The following is a 20,913-nucleotide window of genomic DNA, read 5'->3' on the forward strand; positions in this document are numbered from 1 at the left end:
CACACTGCTCAATAAGATTTTAAAAAGGAAAAGAATTAACAAAAATGCAAAGTGAAGTAAACAAAAGTAAAAAGCTTCTGATGAAAAAGAAAAACTTACATCGTTGGAGAGCCATTTGGTTTAATCATCACAGGTATTCCCGATCAATCACAACGGTGGGAATTAGAGCAATATTTGGCCAGTATTCCCCCTTGTCAAATTCTAGTAGTGGTCTGAGCAATGGGCAGTTGTAAATATGTAGTTTAGAGAAGGAAGACGGCATCCCTTTTACCGGAAGAGATTGGAGGTTAGGGCAATCCTTGATGGTCAGCTCAGAGAGGGAGGAAGGCAGTGCTGATTCGGAAAGTGATTGGAGATTAGGGAAATTCCTGATGTGTAGACTTTGAAGCGAAGTGAGGTGCGAAAAGGAGGAAAACCGGCCTTCTTCCAGCATTAACTGAATTTGAGGTAAATTACCAATACATAAACATTCAAGAGAGGTGAGGCTTTTGAGAACTTTGCCGCTTAATGTTTCCAAATTGCGAACGGTAAGCTTTTGAATAGAACAAGGCAACTCCCAATGTTCGATATCTTCGTCACTGCCATCATGTACGATGAATAACTCCCTGAGACAGGGGAGTCTTTGTAAATGCCACTCCTTACGGCCGTTCACCAGTTTCTTGCAATTCCAGATCTTAAGTTGTTGTAAATTGAAGGGCAATCCACCATCAGAAAAGGACTCCATTTCCGGACAATTACACAGTTCCAGTTTCTTAAGAGATGGAAGGAGTTCCTGCATATGTTCTGGCAGCCACTTCAGCTTCTCACAGCCGTCAATATACAAATACGTCATCTGGATCCTCCCACATGCCACCGGAAGTATTTCAAGATTCTCACAATTCAAAATATAGAGTCTTTCAGTCGCAATAGGAATCAAAAACCTAGTAAGGTTGTGGCAACGACTTACACTCAATTTCTGTGCTCTTGGGAGTAACTCAGGTGATATATCATCTATACAATCACATTCTTCCAGTATCAAATCCTCAAGAAACATGTCATAATAACTCTTCTCACCAACAGGCACCTTCAATTTAAATTTCTGGCAATGAGATATCCTTATTGTCTTCAAGGTACTCGGCAGAATGCTAAAAGGAAAGGAGGTAAGAGAGTTACAATCAGTAATAAATAATCCCTCAATCTGCTTCATTTCCTCATGTTGGGATGTAAACAGTTTAGGTGTCTCCAAATTGAGTTCAGGACATCTTGAAATTCTCAATTCTATCAGAGAACAAAGATTTTCAGGCAACTTCCCCATCAACTTTGGACAATTTTCAATTGAAAGGTTCTCAAGTGCAGGAAACTCTCCATTCCCTAGTGCATGCCATTGCTTCCACTCTGGCATATCTTCAAACTCTAACTTCTGAAGAGACTTGAAAGGGTTTTTCTTGGACGAACTGCCATAGAATTCTTCCGTCACCTCTGTTATTCGATGCATCCCTCTAATGGAAAGATGTTTCAAACAAGGAAGTTGTCCTACTGCTGGCAAGGAATCACAGTCCTTGCAGTTGCTAAGAGACAATTGTACTAGCTTAAGAAACGAATGATCAGCTAGCCAATTTGGAAATTTTGTTCCTCTATATCCAGTGATTTGGAGTTCTTTTATGTTTCTATGTGGATTTAGCTCAGCAAGTATGTCTCTTTCAGTTTGTGAATTGTCAGCACTACTTCGACTCCACTCCAATGATAACTTCTCAACATGATTCTTCTCCCTTATCTTTGCCTTCACAGCTTCCTTTCTATCAACCACATTTTGCAAATCTAGAACTGATAGAGATCCATACAAGTTCTGTACTTCACCCAAATCTTCCATTCTCAAACCACCACAACCACCTAGTAGAAACTTGGCTCCCACTAGCACTTGGAGGCTTTTCAAATTGCTCAGATGTAGCGGTATTTTCAAGAGAGAAGTGTTGCTTATGTCAAGTTGACGCAAGTTAATCAACTTCTCCATCTGCAGCGGTAGTTCCTCAAGATGATGACAATGTGACAGGAGAAGTGTCTCTAAGTTATACAATACACAAATGGAATCAGGCAACTTTTCAATCCTTGTCTGAGAAAGGTCCAAGAATCTGAGGAGCTTTAATTTGATAAACAAGTCCTTTGGCAACTCAACAATCTCATAGCGTGACAACGATAATGCCCTCAAGGATCTTAGTCTTGGCAGTATGTAATGCTGCACCCTCTTGCTTAGATAGTAACAATAATTGAGATCAATACATGTCGGAAGCAATGTCCTCAGCTGCTCCAATTTGTCAAGGGGTGTCAATTTCTCAAAGTCACCATAACCCATTGAATATGATAAGTGTTGACTTTTTTCCAACATACGAGATCCTTGGCTCTCTTCCAACCTGATACAAAGTTTTGAAGATGCAATTTGGGCTAAATCATTGACAAGGTCATGCATCAAGAATGTCTCTATGTTCCCTTGAGAAGGATTTGGGACCCTTTCAAATAACGATCTTGATCTCAACTCGAGAAAGTACTGGTTTCCTGAATCTTGAATAATTTTATCTTCCTGCAGTATTAGACCATTAGCAATCCACAAATGAATAACTTGTTCTTTCCTAAACGGATAGTCTTTGGGAAATATTGCACAATAGGAAAAGCATCGCTTTAAATGTGCAGGGAGATCATTGTAGCTCAACATCAACGCCGGTAATATGTCATTGTGTGGAAGCTCCCATATTTCACTTCTCAAAATACGCTTCCACCCTTCAACCTCTGGATTGGAGCGTAACATGCCAGCGAGCGTCTTCAGAGCTAAGGGCAAACCTTTGCACTTAGCTGCAACTTGTTTTCCGACCTCTTCAAGTTCCGGATGTCCCATAGGATCCATGTTTTCGAATGCATGTCTTTTAAATAAAGACCAAGAGACTTCAATAGACAAAGTATCCATGCTAATTTGCTCGTTTCCCATCATCATGGCAACACTCTCTTTACGTGTAGTCACAATGATCTTACTTCCTATATCTCCTTGTACAAAAACATTTCTCAAGTCATCCCACTCGTTGTAGTTGTCATTCCACACATCATCCAGAACAATAAGAAACTTCTTTCCCTTTAAGCTTTCCTTCAATATGACTTGAAGCTGATTAAGATTGTCATCAACCTTTAAGTCAAGTGAACCAATTTCTTGAAGCAACCCTTTTGTTATTTTGAAAGCATCATATGACTCAGAAACACAAACCCAAGCTTTCAAACTAAAACGGTACTTCACCCTCTCATCATTGTAAACCGCTTTAGCAAGTGTTGTCTTACCCACGCCGCCCATTCCAACAATAGAAACTACAGTCAACTTTTTTCCATTTGCATCTTCAGATAATAAACGGTCAATCAAATTCTCTACATCATTCTGCCTTCCAAAGATATCAGAATCATCAACCAAAGAAGTTGAAGGTCTTCTAGTTTCTTGTTTAGTCGAACCAAAATGCTCCTTTAAGCCAAGGAAACCAATTTGCTCTTGTAACTCCTTCAATGTTTCAATAGTGTCTTCCAACTTCTCCTTTATGTTGAGGAAAAATTCATCACTCAAGCACAGGTTGAGGTCACTTACTTGCTGGTTGCTTGTTTCTGCAAGATTTTGATACTGACCTTCCACTTTAAGTCGCAAAACTTCATAATTGACTTCTTCAATTAAGTTTTCAGCAGAATCCACAGCATCTCGAAGCTCATTAAGCCACTGGCTCACAAATTGATTTGATGCCTGCTTATTCTCTGCATCACTTAGCACAGCTTGAAGACCAAGCAAAGTCATTCTCAGCTTCTTTAAGAGACGAACATCTTTCGCATGTTTCTGAAACATCTTGAGCAGATCACCCTGAGGAGCAAGCCTATCAAAGAGAACATTCAAAGCTGAAGAGAGAAATGCACCACCCACTGCTAAGCCAATTTCCATTTCTGAAATCTGCAAAGCAAATCAAGGAAACACAAAATGATTTTGAGAAGACAAATGTTTTTATGTTCAATTACTAAAGGAACTTTACTTTACCTGTTGAATGCTAAGAGTAATTTGCAAACAAGAATGATCAGTGATTTCTTTCTCTTTTTTGCTAGTGGTCTATAATTGGTATAACTATAGTTTTCTAAGAGTATGACTTTTCACCCAACAAGAAGAGTCTTCTTGTTTATCTCAATTGAATAATTGAGGCAAGAGAGGAAGGATGATGTGGACAGCCATAGAAGAAAAAATAATCAAAACTGTCCTTTTTTGTCCTTTCCATGAGTATGGCTTTCACCCAACAAGAAGACTTTACTATGATTTTTTAATACTTGAAAACATGTCAAGAAGTTGGGAATTTGATAACACCAAGAGCTACAGTGAAATGATAAAAGTTTTCCCCTCTAGTTGTTTGGTTATATATGCAAGATCTTTTCTTTATAAAAAAAAAAGAGATAAAATTTTCTCGTAATTAATTAGAGTTTCCGAGCTTGAATCGTTGTGATAAAGTCCTCTCAACTGTGAGAGCTAAAACACCTCATAGCAAATTCAGATTAGGTGAAACTTATTTGTATTTGTTGTTTACAATAAACCAATATAGACATGATATGCGTTCACACAAAGACTACTCAAATTTACTGAGATTAAATTCAAAAAAAAATATTCAAGTAGAGAAGCTTCAACAGTTTTAATTGTTTATATATTATTCCTATTTTAAAAAAAGGGGAAATAGAGTTAAGAACCTTTAGTTTGGTGGGGACCACATACCACCAAATTCACATATTTCTGTTGGAAATGAAACTTTCACCAACTGAGCTACGAACCTATCGTTACCAAAACCCGATCAAGAGAAATAAATAAATTAAAACTCGCTAATAGTTGAGGTCAGGTAAGTCATTGTTTGGATGATTTTAGATGTTAAATTATCTGGAAGTAACCTCTTGTATTTTTGATATATAGGAACTAGAACTTTCTTACACATGTACTTTGGATATTCTATTAGAGACTCTTAATATCCAAAGGACAATAAGATTCTACATGTTATCAAAGCACAAGGGTGAACATATGCAACTCTAAATTGCATCCTCCTTTCTCAAGTCAGTGGAAAAATTGAAACAACAAAATGCATGATCTAGGTAAGCGTATTCGCCATGGTAGTTCTATTGAATTTAGCTTTAGCTTTTTCCAATAAGACTATTCACGTCGGGATGACATGCGGCTGAACAAGATTTAACAAGAGAAAATAATAAACAAACAAGGTAAGATTAGAGAAGTAACGAAAAATAAAAAGCTACTGAAAAGAAAAAAAATGGAATAACTTACATTTATCTGAACACCACTCATTTTAATCATTACAGCCAAATTATTCTCAAAAAAACTGTCTTACTGTTGTCAAGTTCCTGACAAATAGAAAAGTTGTTTGTTAGTTTGCCATAGAACCACTCTAGAGATGATACTTCTCATAACATACATGCAAAACTTAAAAACAACTGTCGTCATTTATAACGAAAAATGTAGTAAAGACTAAGGTAAGGGCTGTTTGGTTAGTCCTCTACTGTGAAACTCCATATACCAATTCAGTTGTCTTTTCAATCTAAGACCACTTGCAGTCCAGGTCCTATAATGTAGCATGGAAGGTAGTAACGAGTTTAAAGCAGACAAGTTTAGAATGCAGATAAATTGTCAGGATTACACATTTTCAATCACACGGATTTATTAATAAACAGTTCAAAGCATAAGCATAATGTTTACAGTCAGCGATAACAGAACCGCGAACCTATCTTAATCTGGAAGATAAAAGTGACTAGTCTGAATTCACTTACACTTTGATGTCAAGTGACTGTCTATCAACAGAGAATTGCAGCAAAATTTCCTTTCACCAGCTGAGCTAAGAGCTGTAACAACTTACATATTGTTACCAAAATCTTGACAACACGAAAAGGCTAAGTGAAAATAGTAATGAAGATGTTCTCGGTAATCGTAGACCATTCATTACAATGTTTGTCTTTGTTTTGTGTAGTTACCAGTTTCTGTCGAACCCATAGCTTCCTCTCTAGCACCGCCCATGTATGGGAAGATTTCCACTAAATAAAATATATAATATAAAGAGGAGAAAGAAAAACAAGAACGAAGAAATTTTAAGCAGTATGAACTCATACACATAGATCATTTAATCAGTATTAACAACATCAAAAAATTATGCAAACAAAGTGTCCCCTGTTTCTTATACATTTTACATTGCATTTACAGTTTTTTTCTAACCATTTGCTTCCAGAAATTCCAATTTCTCAATACAGAAAGTCCAGTAATGGAATTGTCTTTTGCTTTCCGTCTTGGTATCCACAGTAAAAGGAACAGCATTGTTGTTGTAACAGAATCTTGCAAGAGTTTCACCATACCTTAGACATGTTCTTTTATGAGAAACCAATCCAGTACCTGCCATCCAAGAAATATGCAATTATATAATGCACAGCAATTAGCTACAAGTCTATAACATCTAATTCTAACAATTGACGTTTACTTATTTCCGAAAACTTATGATCGTTATCCGTGATTATTTTTTCAAAAATTTAGATTCTCTATGGAGCTTAAAAATAAAGCTATGCATTTGATGATGAGCATGGCATAATTTATATTCTGAAAAGGATATTAAACATCATTAATAGCAAAAAGATACATCTTTCTGACGATCACACAAATTTATGTATAAACAGTTCAAAGCATAAACAAAACGCTTAAAGTCAGCGATAACCGAACTGCAATACTACCTTTATTCACTTACACTTTGCTGTTAGACCACATTATTCAAGCGACTGTCTATTCAGTAGAGAATTGCAGCAGAACTTATCCTCTTCACCAACTGAGCTAGAGCGGTAACAGCTTATATAAATTGTTACCAAAATCCTGACAGAGAAAAAAAATTGCTAAGTTAATATCCAATAATCATTAATAAAAGCCTAAATAGTGTTAATGCTTCTAGTTGTTAAATATATTGGGAGGCAAACAATTGTATTTTTGATACATAGGAAACAAATCTTGTGTATCGTACACATTTGAATTCTATTAGAGCTTTTAATTCAATAGCGAACAAGTGCATAACGCTAAACTCAATAAAAAGGGAAAGAACAAGTATACGTTCATGGTAAAAAATTACTTATTCATTAATATCACACCAAGCTATCAATTATGTGGAGCAAATAATTTTAGTTTCCATCTATACTAGATTTGTTTTACAATGTTCCCACGTGAATATAAAGATTCTATCACCCTTTTTTTGGTTATCTAAAATTAAATTCATCTCGAACTGAAGATGATTTTTTGGCTTCAAAGTGGCAACAGACACTCTATACTGCTCAACAAGATTTTTAATAAGGAAAAGCAAAGGGAAGTAAGCAAAAATAAAATCCTTTTGAGGGAAAAGAATAACTTACATTTGTTAGAGCAGCAGCATAGTTTTAATCATTACAGGTATTGGCCATCGATATATATGATGGGAATTTGAGCAATATTTGGCCAGTATTCCCCCTTGTCAAATTCTAGTAGTGGTCTGAGCAATGGGCAGTTGTAAATATGTAGTTTAGAGAAGGAAGACGGCATCCCTTTTACCGGAAGAGATTGGAGGTTAGGGCAATCCTTGATGGTCAGCTCAGAGAGGGAGGAAGGCAGTGCTGATTCGGAAAGTGATTGGAGATTAGGGAAATTCCTGATGTGTAGACTTTGAAGCGAAGTGAGGTGCGAAAAGGAGGAAAACCGGCCTTCTTCCAGCATTAACTGAATTTGAGGTAAATTACCAATACATAAACATTCAAGAGAGGTGAGGCTTTTGAGAACTTTGCCGCTTAATGTTTCCAAATTGCGAACGGTAAGCTTTTGAATAGAACAAGGCAACTCCCAAAGTTCAATCTCTTTGTCACTGCCATCATGTACGATCACTAAATCTCTGAGAGAGGGGAGTCTTTGTAAACGCCACTCCTTTCGGCCGTTCACCAATTTTGTGCAATGACGGATTTCAAGTTGTTGTAAATTGAAGGGCAATCCTCCTTCAGGAAAGGACTCTATTTCTGGACATTTAGACAGATACAGTTCCATAAGAGATGGAAGGAGTTCCTGCATGTGTTCTGGCAGCCACTTCAGCTTCTCACAGTGGCCAATACTCAAATATGTTATCTGGGTCCCCTCACATGCCACCGAAAGTTTTTCAAGATTCTCACAATTCCAAATATAGAGCCTTTCAGTTGCAGTAGGAATCAAAAACCTAGTAAGGTTGTGGAAACTACTTACACTCAATTGGCGTGCTCTTGGGACAAACTCGGGCGATATGGAATCACATTTTTGCATTATAAAATCCTCGAGAAACATCTCACCAACTGGCTGCTCCAATTTCAATTTCTGGCAACTAGATATCCTTATCGTCTTCAAGGTATTGGGAAGAATGATAAAAGGTAAGGAGGTAAGAGAGTTGCAATCACTAAAAAATAATCCCTCAATCTGCACAAGTTTAGGTGTCTCGAAATTGAGTTCAGGACATCTTGAAATTCTCAATTCTATCAGAGAACAAAGATTTTCAGGCAACTTCCCCGTCAACTTTGGACAATTTTTAATTGAAAGATCCTTAAGTTTAGGGAACTCAACACTTCCTAGTACGTGCCATTTCTTCCACTCCGGCATTTCTTCAAATTCAAGCTTCTCAAGAGACTTAAAAGGCTTTTTGGAGAACAAACTGCCATAGAATTCTTCCGTCACCTCTGTTATTTGATGCATCCCTCTAATAGAAAGATATTTCAAAGATGGGAGTTGTCCTAGTCCTGGCAAGGAATCACAGTCGTTGCAGTTGCTAAGAGACAATTCTACTAGCTTAAGAAACAAATGATCAGCAAGCCAATTTGGAAATTTTGTTCCTTTATATCCGGTGATTCGGAGTTCTTTTATGTTTGTGTGTGGGCGTAGCTCATCAAGTATGTCTCTTTCAGTTAGTGAATTGTCGGCAATACTTCCACTCCACTCCAAAGATAACTTCTCAACATGTTCCTTTTCCCTCATCTTTGCCTTCAGAGCTTCCCTTCCATCAGCCACATTTTGCAACTCTAGAATTGATAGAGATCCATACAAGTTATGTACTTCACCCAAATCTTTCATTCTCAAACCACCGCGACCACCTACAACAAACCTGGCTCCCACTAGAACTTGGAGGCTTTTCAACTTGCTCAGATGTAGCGGCATCTTCAAGCGAGAAGTGTTGCTTATGTCAAGATGACGCAAGTTAATCAACTTCTCCATCTGAAGCGGTAGCTCCTCAAGATCAACACAAGATGACAGGAGAAGTGTCTCTAAGTTATACAATAAACAAATGGAATCAGGCAACTTTTCAATCCATGTCTTAGAAAGGTCCAAAAATCTGAGGAGCTTTAATTTGACGAACAAGTCATTTGGCAATTCCTTAATCTGATAATGAGACAATGATAGTGCTCTCAAGGATCTTAGTCTTGGCAGTATGTCATGCTGCACCTTTTCGCTTAGACGGTAATAATATTTGAGATCAATACGTATCGGAAGCAATGTCCTCAGCTGCTCCAATTTGTAGAGGGGTGTCAATTTCTCAAAATCATCATATCCCATTGAATATGATAAGTGTCGACTTTTTTCCAACATATGAGATCCTTGGCTCTCTTCCAACCTGATACAAAGTTTTGAAGATGCAATTTGGGCTAGATCATTGACAAGGTCATGCATTAAGAATTTCTCTATGTTCCCTTCAGAAGGAGTTGGGACCCTTTCAAATAATGATCTTGATCTCAACTCGAGAAAGTATTGGTTGCCTGAATCTTGAATTATTTCATCTTCCTGTGGTACGAGACCATTGGCAATCCACAGATGAATAACTTGTTCTTTCCTAAATGCATAATCCTTAGGAAATATTGCACAATAGGAAAAACATCGCTTTAAATGTGCGGGAAGATCATTGTAGCTCAACATCAACGCCGGTAATATGTCATTGTGCGGTAACTCCCATATTTCACTTCTCACAATACGTTTCCACCCTTCAACCTCTGATTTGGAGCGTAACATGCCTGCGAGCGTCTTCAGAGCTAAGGGCAGTCCTTTGCACTTAGCTGCAATTTGTTTCCCGACCTCTTCAAGTTCCGGATGTCCATAGGATCCATGTGTTCAAATGCATGTCTTTTAAATAAAGACCAAGAGACTTCAATAGACAAAGTGTCCATGCTAATTTGCTCGTTTCCCATCATCATGGCAACACTCTCTTTACGTGTAGTCACAATGATCTTACTTCCTATATCTCCTTGCACAAAAAGATTTCTCAAGTCATCCCACTCGTTGTAGTTGTCATTCCACACATCGTCCAGAACAATAAGAAACTTCTTTCCCTTTAAGCTTTCCTTCAATTTGACTTGTAGCTGATTAAGATTGTCATCAACCTTCAAGTCAAATGAGCCAGTTTCTTGAAGTAACCCTTTTGTTATTCTGAAAGCATCATATCCCTCGGAAACACAAAACCAAGCTTTCAAACCAAAATGGTCCTTCACCTTCTCATCATTGTAAACCGCTTTAGCAAGTGTTGTCTTACCCACACCACCCATTCCAACAATAGAAACTACAGTCAACTTTTTTCCATTTGCATTTTCAGACACTAAACGGTCAATCAAATCCTCTATTTCAATATGCCTACCAAAGATATCCGATTCATCAACCAAAGAAGTTGAAGGTATTCTAGTCTCTTGTTTAGTCGAACTAAAATGCTCCTTTAAGCCAAGGCGGCCAATTTTCTTTTCCAAATCCTCCAATGTTTCCACAGTGTCTTCCAACTTCTCCTTTATGTTAAGAAAAAAATCATCACTCAAGCACAGGTTAAGGTCACTTACTTGCTGGTTGCTTGTTTCTGCAAGATTCTGATGCTGACCTTCCACCTTAAGCCTCAAAGCTTCATAATTGACTTGTTCTATTAAGTTTTCAGCAGAGTCGACAGCATCTCGAAGCTCATCAAGCCACTGGCTCACAAATTGATTTGATGCCTGCTTAATCTCTGCATCACTTAGAACTGCTTGAAGACCAAGTAAAGTCACTTTCAGCTTCTTTAAGAGCCGAACATGATGCTTATGCTTCTGAAACACCTTGAGCAGCTCACCGTGAGGAGCAAGCCTATCAAAGATAACATTCAAAGCTGAAGAGAGAAATGCACCACCAACTGCTAAGCCAACCTCCATTTCTGAAATCTACAAAGGAACCACAAAATGAATTTTTAAGAATTTTGAGAAGATAAATGTTTCTATCTTCAATTACTAACAACTTGTTTATTTTACCTGTTGAATGCTAAGAGTAATTGGTACAACTATGTTTAGCTACAGTCAACAACTATGTTTCTTGACTATTTTCATTACTTTCTCAATTCAATAATTGAAGCAAGAAAGGAATGGTACTTAGGGGTGTAGAAATGGGCCCCGCCCCAAGTGAGAGGCTCAAAAATAAAAAGCTTAAAATTATAAATTTCTACACAGCTCATTATAGTGCTAAAAGGGACCTACCATATCATGAATATGTTTACTCTACGTTCTTAAAAAGTTCGTTTTGTTCTTTAACACAACTGGATTCCTTGTTTGAATTATCCTTAACATTTTGATAAATCTTCGCACTTCCTTCCTTATCATTTGATGGAGATAAAGATGAATAAAGATAGTGCTGGAGAGAACATGTCGTTCATTACAATGTTTGTCTTGTTTTGTATAGTAATTGACAGTAGTAGATAAGAAAAGGCCAACTTCATTATTTTAAAAATCTTTTCTCTTCTCATAAAATATAATTAATAGTTATATCTTGAAGACATTGTGTAAGCAAAAACACGAAATTAGTCACAAAACAACATAAGAACTTAATAAAAAACACCTTTAAACTAGAACTACAACAACAAGATCACTACAATATTACAAGTGGAGTCTCGGGAGGGTAGTGAATTCGCAAAACTTACTCCTACCTTTAGGACTCCAGACTGTTTTCAATTATTCGCAAAACTTACTCCTACCTTGAGGACTCAGGACTGTTTTCAATAGACTCTCGGCTCAAAAAATAACCTGAAACTAAACACTAAAAACTCAAATTATATTATAGAGAAAAAAGAAAAAAAAAATAACAAAAATCTAAGATACAGTACTATTTTACCTCTTTCGACGAAAATCCCCAAACTTGTTTGAGATCATATTGATGCTTTAGGGTTTGGGAGGATTTTGTCGCCGGAAAAAATGGGGATTTTCAGACCCATTTTGGGGACAAATGGTCACATAAAAATAATAATATTATACTCTTTTAAAGTTACCCAATTTTATTTTATTACTTAAAATTTAGTAATCATATTATCATTTAGGTAATCAAATAGTCATAATAATTGGATTGACCAATCCTTAAATATCAAGTTTTGAGAATAGAAATTGCACATTAGCAGCTCTAGTATAGCATATATGTTTTAGAGATAATAATAGACACATTTAAAACGGAAAAGGGTTAAAAATACCTAATAACTTTGTGAAATAATTAAAAATGTCCTTCGTTTATAGTTTGGCTTTAAAATGTCATTCTTGTCAATACTTTGGTTCAAGATTGTCTTTGCAGTCGATACTTTAGTTCAGAAATGCCTCTATAGTTACTAAATGGGTCAAAAATGTAATTTTTTGAATAAATATATTATTTATATTGTTTTTAAACACATATTCTTCCTAATAAAAAAATTATTAAAGAACCCTATTCTTGTTTTCTTTATTTTAAAATTACTTTTAACAAATAAAAATGTAGGAAGTAATTTTTTTCTTCTTAATCTCATTTTATCAATTAGAATAGAATAATTTCATGTACCCTTTTAATGGATAATATATGTCATGTATATAAGATCATAGTAAATCCATCATTAATTTTTATTTATATAACGATAAACAATAATTACAATAAAATAAGAAATATTTTCATTTTTTATTTTTTTCTAAATTGAAGTAGGATAAATATTTACTAATTTAAAAAAAAATATTAAGAAAATGTTATAAATAAATAAATAATATATTTATTTGGGAAAGAACATTTTTTGCCAATTAAATACAATAAGAGCATTTTTGGACTAAAGTATTGAAGACTAGGACATTTTTGGATCAAACAATAAACAAAGAGATTTTTATTCATTTCACATAGTTTAAAGACATTTTTGACCTTTTTTCGTATTTAAAATAATAACTTTAGGTTCTATTTTGAAACACTATCTAAAAAACTTCGTTTTACGTATTAATCTATATATAATATAAAGGAGAAACATAGACAAGGTGATGTGGCACCTCTCTATGATCTCCATTTGTATTTATTTTTTTCTCCTTTTTTGGCTTTTCTTTCTTATCTAAATTAATTATTTTATTGTAAAAGTAAATTATTTAATTTATTACAAATAAAAATTATATTAATGGATAAACAATTACAACAAAGACTCTTCACATACAAACTTACAAGGAGTAATTATTCATAACTCATACCTCTCTAATTTCTATTCTTAATAAAAACAAAAATTATTTTTTGTCCTTTTTCTTATTACAATTACAAAATATTCATATTTTTAAATATTTTAAGTATTTTTATCTTTATTATTTAATTTATTTTAAAGGTTTTTTCCCCTTTTTCTTCTTTAAATCAATTCGTTTATTATAAATGTATTATTTAATTAATTACAAAAATCTATATATAATATAAAGCTAGATAAAAACATAATAATAATAATAATAACAACAAGGTGATGAGACACTTCTCTATTGACCTAGAAAATTATTTATGGTTTTTCTCCTTTATTGAACTTTTCTTACTATTCGTTTTCCATCTTCTTATTATTAAAAAATAAAATAAAATAAAGGAGAATCATAACCACCCTTTACCTAAACGGAAGAAGCCCTAAAGTTGATAACTGGTATGTCACATTTTACTATGCATTAAACATCTATGTAATAAATAATAATTAAAATGAAATAAAAATGTTACAAACAACCTCTATATATAATAAGTTAAGAAAAGGGTTTCCTTGAGTAGGAAAATCAGAATGGTAATGCATATGGAGGAATCAAATATGGCAAATATGAGTAGGAAAATCAGAATGTAATGCATTGGGAGGAGTCAAATATGTCAATCAAGTGATGAAAAAGTTTTTGTATCTATTTCACTCAAAGTTTGCAAAAGGCTATGAAGTATTTATGTAAATTAACAAGTATGTTATCTTTGTGTGTGTGTTTTTTTTCCATTTCTGGCTTGATATTATTTTCATTTTTTAAATTCATTTTCATGTAACTTTTCTCTTTAATAAGGAGATGGACATTAGAGGAGTATACTAATTGTAATTTCTAACGAATACTATTGTGGTTCACGGTATATTATATTGATAAATTCAACTTTTTTTTTTCTGATTTTCTTTTCTTTGAATGCATGCATGTGATATATATATAATATATAGTATAATTCGTTTGTATTACGTTCAACTAATTACAAAATTTATGATAAAATAACCAACTAATTTTTTTATTTTTTGGTTTATATGAAAATCACAGAAAAATGAGTATTAGTGGTGGAAATAATAACTATTTGAATTAACTTATTTTAAGTGTTTTTATGCTAAAGATAACTTTTAAGCACTTTTGGAGTGTTTAGAAAATTTAAAAAGTACTTAGAAGAACTTGATTTTAAGCTAAAGTGATAAAAGTAAGTCAAAAATCATAAATTACAAAATTTAACTTATTACTTTTGACTTATAAGTCCAACAATAAAAGTCAATTCAAACGAGCATTATTTCCACCACATTTGTGACCACCTATTTCAGTAGAAAATTATGCAATAATCTTAACGAAGTCAATCTGTACATACACTAAAATAATTTGTTTTTAAACGAATGTAAAGTACTTAACCATAATTATATGCAATGAAATATGATGGTTTTTAAAATAAAAAAATATATTTAATAGCAAAACACAATGTGATCCGCATCACATGATTATATTAAAGATTGAACTCAAATAAAGTAATAATATTTTTATAATATTTCTCAAAATAAAAGAAAATGTTGAATGTGTATATACAACTAAATATCTAAAAAATGCGGTTAAAATATTTGAATACATTAGAACTGCACAATTGTGAAGAGAATTTGAATACGTGATCATTATTAAAAATTTAATTAAATTTATTTAATAATTGAATTTTTTTAATATAGATATTCAAAGAAAAATATTATTTCATAGAATATATAAGATTTTAATTGGCCGCGTGAAGCGCGAATTAGTTAACTAGTTGACAAATAATACTACTATAAAAAAGTTATGTGTTTTAGCAGAAATTATCGATATCTTATAATTTTGAATAAGAAATATTCTCTTTTTTATTCTGCTAAAGATAAGGATAAGGCATCTATTGGTAGAGATTTTTTCAGTAACTATAGACTATAATTGTGTAATTGGCAATCATAGGAAAGAATTATATCATTTTTTATTTGTTTTTCTCTTTCTGGATACAAAAAAAAAAAGCATCAAAAAAACAAAAACTTGAAAATGTCTTTTTTTATAGTTGCGAATCTTGTATGTATTCTTAAGAAAAGGAATTTGTTCATTTTTCTTGATCTTAAAAAAGGCATGAAAATACGTAAGAACTCTTGAATGAAGAAAAATATAACTCCAATATTTTCTTTAAAATCAGTAGTCAATTCTATATTTCCAAAGGGAATAGTTGACAATTTAATCCAATTTTGGTCATTATATATATTCACATCAATAGTAGTACAAAAAGAAGGCACAACTCCAAGCTGTTCAAGAATAGTAGTATTGAATTTCTCGAACCATTAACTAATACTATATCAGTTCTATTTCTCAATGTGACGGGATATTTTCCACCTTAGTTTAATTTTTCTCTTGCCATGTAGGTAAAGCTAGAAGAGAGCATCATTGGTCATACATTGGTTGGTTAATCACATTTTATTCATGAAATAATTTGAACTGATATTAGTTTGAATACGACAAATCATGGGCGATATCTTTCTAGCATATGTGAAGGCTGGCGCTTTTATAATTTGTGGTAGTAAAAATTACAACTGAGCATCGATCGAAAACAATTTTTCTATCTTTCATAGTAAGGGTAAAGTCTACATAACACTACCCTACTTTCTTAATCAATATGTCAAGGGCTTGAGCCCCTAAAATAAAATAAAAAATCATGTTAAAAGTGTTGCTCCCTAAAATATGCTAATCCAAATTTAGTTGCAATCCTAGATATATATACATTTTATCAAGGTATACAATACATTCGCTATAAAAACATATATATTTTTCTGTGATTTTGAGTTGCAATTATTCAAAATCAGTTAATCGAATCTCCATCAAATAACTTCAAATTTTATAGATAATTTCCTTGTATTAACTATTCCAACAAGTCTAAACAACACCTATTTCAAAAAAATTTCACACACAAAATAAAAATAAAATTCAAAATTTAAACTCCCTTCTTCAAGCTTATTCAACTATGACGAATTCTCTTTCTAATTTAATTTTCAACATTTAAATTTCACAAAATTAGTACTCTAACTACGAGTTGGGTCCCAAATATATTAACTAATCGAGATTGTCAACTAATTATTCAGAGGTGGTTGCCTGGTTGATCCCAAATAAAATAAAAATTAATATTTTTGTTATTTTCGATCAAATGTGTGTAAATGGCGTGTCACTCAACTTTTAACTTTGTACATCAAAATCAATTTGACCACTATCACTATTGCATAAATAAAGTTCGTGGTAAATTGGTAATTAGTAATTACTTTTTTATTTTTAATCAGAATTTGAGTTAGAAGTCGTCTTCGTTAGAGAGTATTTTACCTTTAACGTGACACTTTTTTGTGCAAACCCAAATTTAATCGAGCTCTAATATGGATACCAAGCACTAGGCGGAAACAAAAAAACAAGTATATATCTGCTCCATATATTAGTGTTTGCCAGCTTGAAAAATCATCAAATTTGCCTTTTGCTGGAATCAATTGCATCATATCTTTCCAATGATGTAAGTAGGATATTCTTCCAGAACTTTATATATATATATATATATTTTTTTTTTTTTTTTTATTGTTTTAGTATTTGTATTGTGATTTCATTAAATTTAAATTCATGTATTTGCGGGCAGTTACTAATAAGATATTTTTATTTTTAAGAATTTAAATTTGAGATTTTTAGTTAAATACGATAGACTCAAATCATCCCTCAATTTATATTGGTACAAGGATATAGTACAACTACTATTTATTTGGGAATCTAAAGTTTAACAGAAACTGCAAGTTGTATATATGTCAACTTACATACAATCCTAGGTTCCTCTCTTCTTCTTATTTTTTCCTTTTTTGGCATAGTCTTTGTACTCCCTCCGTCCCTATTTACTTGTCCATATTTCCTTTTTTGGTTGTCCCTATTTAGTTATCCATTTTGACAAATCAAGAAAGGACAACAATTTTTTTCCTATTATACCCTTATTTACACTTCTTGAAAATTGTAAAAGTGTATGTTGTTTTCCTCCAATTTATTTCACTTTAATTCAAATAAGTGGTTGTAATTTTGAAGTGAAAAGTTGTCATAAGGGTAAAATTATAACTTCACTGTGCTAATCATTGTTGCCTTAATCTGTGTGCCATTTCTAAAGTGGACAACTAAAAAGGGACGGAGGGAGTACTTCCAAATTAATCCTAACTTGGATTTTAAACACTCTATGTATTATTTTATTTTTTTACCATTTTAATAATAGGAATAACTGCTTTACTGTTTGTGAATTAGGGGCAGATACACCATTAGTGAAAAGAGTAAATTTTATCATGAAAGAATGTGGTACAAACGATGGAGATGAAAAGGTTGTATTAAGGGGTGTTGGTCGACACCTCTTCATCGAAAAATTATATTGTGTAGCTAATATATATATATATATATATATATATTACATATTGACACATCTACACGATTTTACTTAATATTTTGACACATCTTAGTCGATATTCTTGCTCCACTACTATGAGAATGTTTCTCTTTTAATTAGAAGTCTTAGATTCAAGTCTATGATAAGGGGCCCTACGCAACGAGAATCCAAATTGATTATATTCCATCGTAGGTACCAAATATCGGATGAAGTTAATTATAAAAAAAACGTAAATTTAAAATAAAAAATAAAAAAATGAAAGTGACAGTAAAGCCGTCTAATAGCTGGCTAGTGTTTCAGAAGGTCAATCCAAAGCATCAACTAAAGGTCTCTACTCTGTCTTTCTGGTTAATTATGAATTATCCAATTTTCTAACTGCTCGTTTTAATTTATTTATCTTATTTTAATTTAGTATAAAATTTGAGAAAGTAAAATTAATTTATAAATTTTGTGGTATTAAATTAAAGACACATTAAATATATCATAATATCATATAATCTTGTAATTTTAAATACGTAATATATAAAATTAATTTAAAAAATGCTAAAAAATAAATAAATATTCTTTTTAAAATGAAAGTTTTTTTTTTTTAGATCAATCGATTGTGAGCTTTTTTTATTTCCTTGACTTATTGATGTGATGTTTATTTATATTAGAGAATCCAGCAGTGCAAGTAGCTGCAAAAGGTACTAGTATATATTATATCATCAATCAACCATAGATCTTGATATGATGCTAATAAGTAATATAGCTCCCATTTCTTTTTTCTTATTATTTTGATATATATTTGATATTCATACTAAAGTCCGATGAAATAAGTTTTTCTATATATTTGATTTAGTGATGGATTTAAAATTTTAATCGAGAGCTGTCAAAATTAGACAATATAATTTATTGTCTCAAATATAAAAGAACAACGCTGAAGTTAAAACTTGAGCTAGGATCAAACAACCGACCATTGAGACTTTTTGTTGCCCTTATCTGTTGTGTTATCTCTTTACTTTGCGTCACGAGATGTCAATATATATATATAATCAAAATTTGACTTAGCTATATAATGTAATTATTTTTCGACGAAAATGTATCGTTTGACACTCCTCAGACAAGGATAGCTCCAACCCTGATTCTAATTAATTTATGTCATAATAATAATTTCAAACATCTAAAAAAAAATTAAACCTTATAAATTAAAGATTAGATAAATAAATTAAAACGAAGGAAATAAGAGAATAATCATATCTAAGTAATGATTACACTTCTTTTAAGATATTGTCAGCAATATATTTACTACTGCTACTATACTTCAAATGTCAAAAATTTATCCTCAAATTTTCCTATTGGGTTGGGCAGGTGTCCTTTTGCATGAAAAAGTCCTACTATCTATATATTCTTGTGATAAGATAGAGTAGGTGCAGTTATTTTCAGACAACAAGCCGTCACTCTGTCTTGTTATTGCAGTAAAAAATATATATATTATTTTCTTCTTCGTTTTAATTTATGTGTTATTATTCGATCAAATTTAAAAGTAAGTTTTATAAATTGGCTTTGACTATGTTGTATGGTCGTATGAGGTTGAGTGTTTCATTAGTGAAAGAAATTAATGTTCAGTAGATGAAGATAACATAAATAGGGATGCTTAGAAGGATATATATATGTATAAGGAGACAATGCGAAAGTTGCCTTTATGAGGATAAGATGTGAAAATAAAAATCGAGATAATTTAAATATGTGAAGAAGTAATTCAAATGCTAGGCTCTAATGAAGAGGTTCAAGAAGTTGACGGTGATTGGTCTGAGAAGAGGTAGAGAGACCTTAGACATTTTTAATTGAATAAGAGCATGAAGGTCGATGATTAAGATAGACATAAATAAGTAGTCGAGCGACTTCTTTCTTTCTAGTGAAGGAACATAATTCTAATCCGGAGCACATATATAGTATTTTATCAAAATTATTATTATTATGCTAGCAATATCCTATTATTCAAGTTTATTACACATGTAATTTCTCTACCTTAGTTATTTTATTATGTTTACTTTCGGTACTTTTCTTTCTTCATTATTTTCATCATAATTACTTTGATATTTTTTTTAAATCGTGATGAAAAATAATTTCTTTGAGCCAAAGTTCATCGCAAACAACGTCTCTACCTTACAAATATACAAATAAAGTTTGCGTACATCTACTTTCTCCAATTCTTATTTATAATATTATACTAAATATGTTATGGTCGATAATTGATTGGACACAAATTTTAAAAATATGGTATAGAGAGAGAAAGTGACAGTGAAAGAGATCCCATAGTTCAGTACTTGGTGGGAATCTAATTAGCATAACTAAAACTGAGAGTTGTATGGGTCTTATGTGCAGCTACCAATATAGTACTATTATATGATCACTACGTCACAATATCTTAATTATCATTGGTTTATAGTACTTTCATTACAGAATTACTAAGTACAGTTTGATGCCAAATATAATCCTTTTTCTAAGTTTAATTTTTTTTATACAATATTGTTTTCTATACTTTAATCAAATATTGTCCAAATTGTGTCTAATTTAACCATTTAATATTTGAAATTCACTATCCTACTACTGAAATTGGTGATAGTTTGGTGTTTTGTAGCTATTTTTTCTTTCATAAAAGTAGTATTAGCAGTATTCCCATAGTTTCTTGTGTTTCGTATTTCTGTTACTACATGTTAGTTTTTGTGTTTCGATTATCGCATTAGTTTATTATTTTTACTAATCTTTTTTTATTTAGAACAAACTAAAATGAAAAGTGTGTCACGTAAACTTAACAAAGAAGTACCAAACACGGAATCAAATACCCACAATTTATCCCAAGAATCCCTTATCTCCCTCATTTGGGTCAAAACCAGGATTAATCTAGATAACCACATTCTATATGAGATAAGTTATATACCAAAATGTTGATATAAAAACAATACTGATTTTAATTAATAAGTAACTCAAACAAAAAA

At 32.4% G+C, this 20,913-nt stretch overlaps 1 protein-coding gene, 1 long non-coding RNA gene and 1 pseudogene across 2 annotated transcripts; 1 reads left to right on the forward strand and 2 right to left on the reverse strand.

Moving 5' to 3' along the window:
- The window catches only part of LOC125818512 (putative disease resistance protein At3g14460), a 32,340-nt pseudogene extending 28,244 nt beyond the window's left edge, over positions 1–4,096 (reverse strand).
- LOC125818511 (putative disease resistance protein At3g14460) lies at positions 128–11,308 on the reverse strand. The gene is given in 4 exon segments (XM_049497999.1): positions 128–1,869; positions 9,133–10,128; positions 10,131–11,205; positions 11,293–11,308. Coding segments are annotated over 3 exon segments (3,804 nt in total). The 5' UTR covers positions 11,197–11,205; positions 11,293–11,308.
- LOC125818522 (uncharacterized) lies at positions 2,295–9,946 on the forward strand. The gene is made up of 2 exons (XR_007442402.1): positions 2,295–2,450; positions 9,711–9,946. It is a non-coding gene; the product is annotated as an uncharacterized LOC125818522 (long non-coding RNA).
- Positions 11,309–20,913: the final 9,605 nt, after the last annotated feature.

The sequence above is a fragment of the Solanum verrucosum genome, unplaced genomic scaffold (assembly GCF_900185275.1).
Source record: "Solanum verrucosum unplaced genomic scaffold, falcon-dt-bn FXZP01000462.1, whole genome shotgun sequence".
NCBI classification, from domain to species: domain Eukaryota; kingdom Viridiplantae; phylum Streptophyta; class Magnoliopsida; order Solanales; family Solanaceae; genus Solanum; species Solanum verrucosum.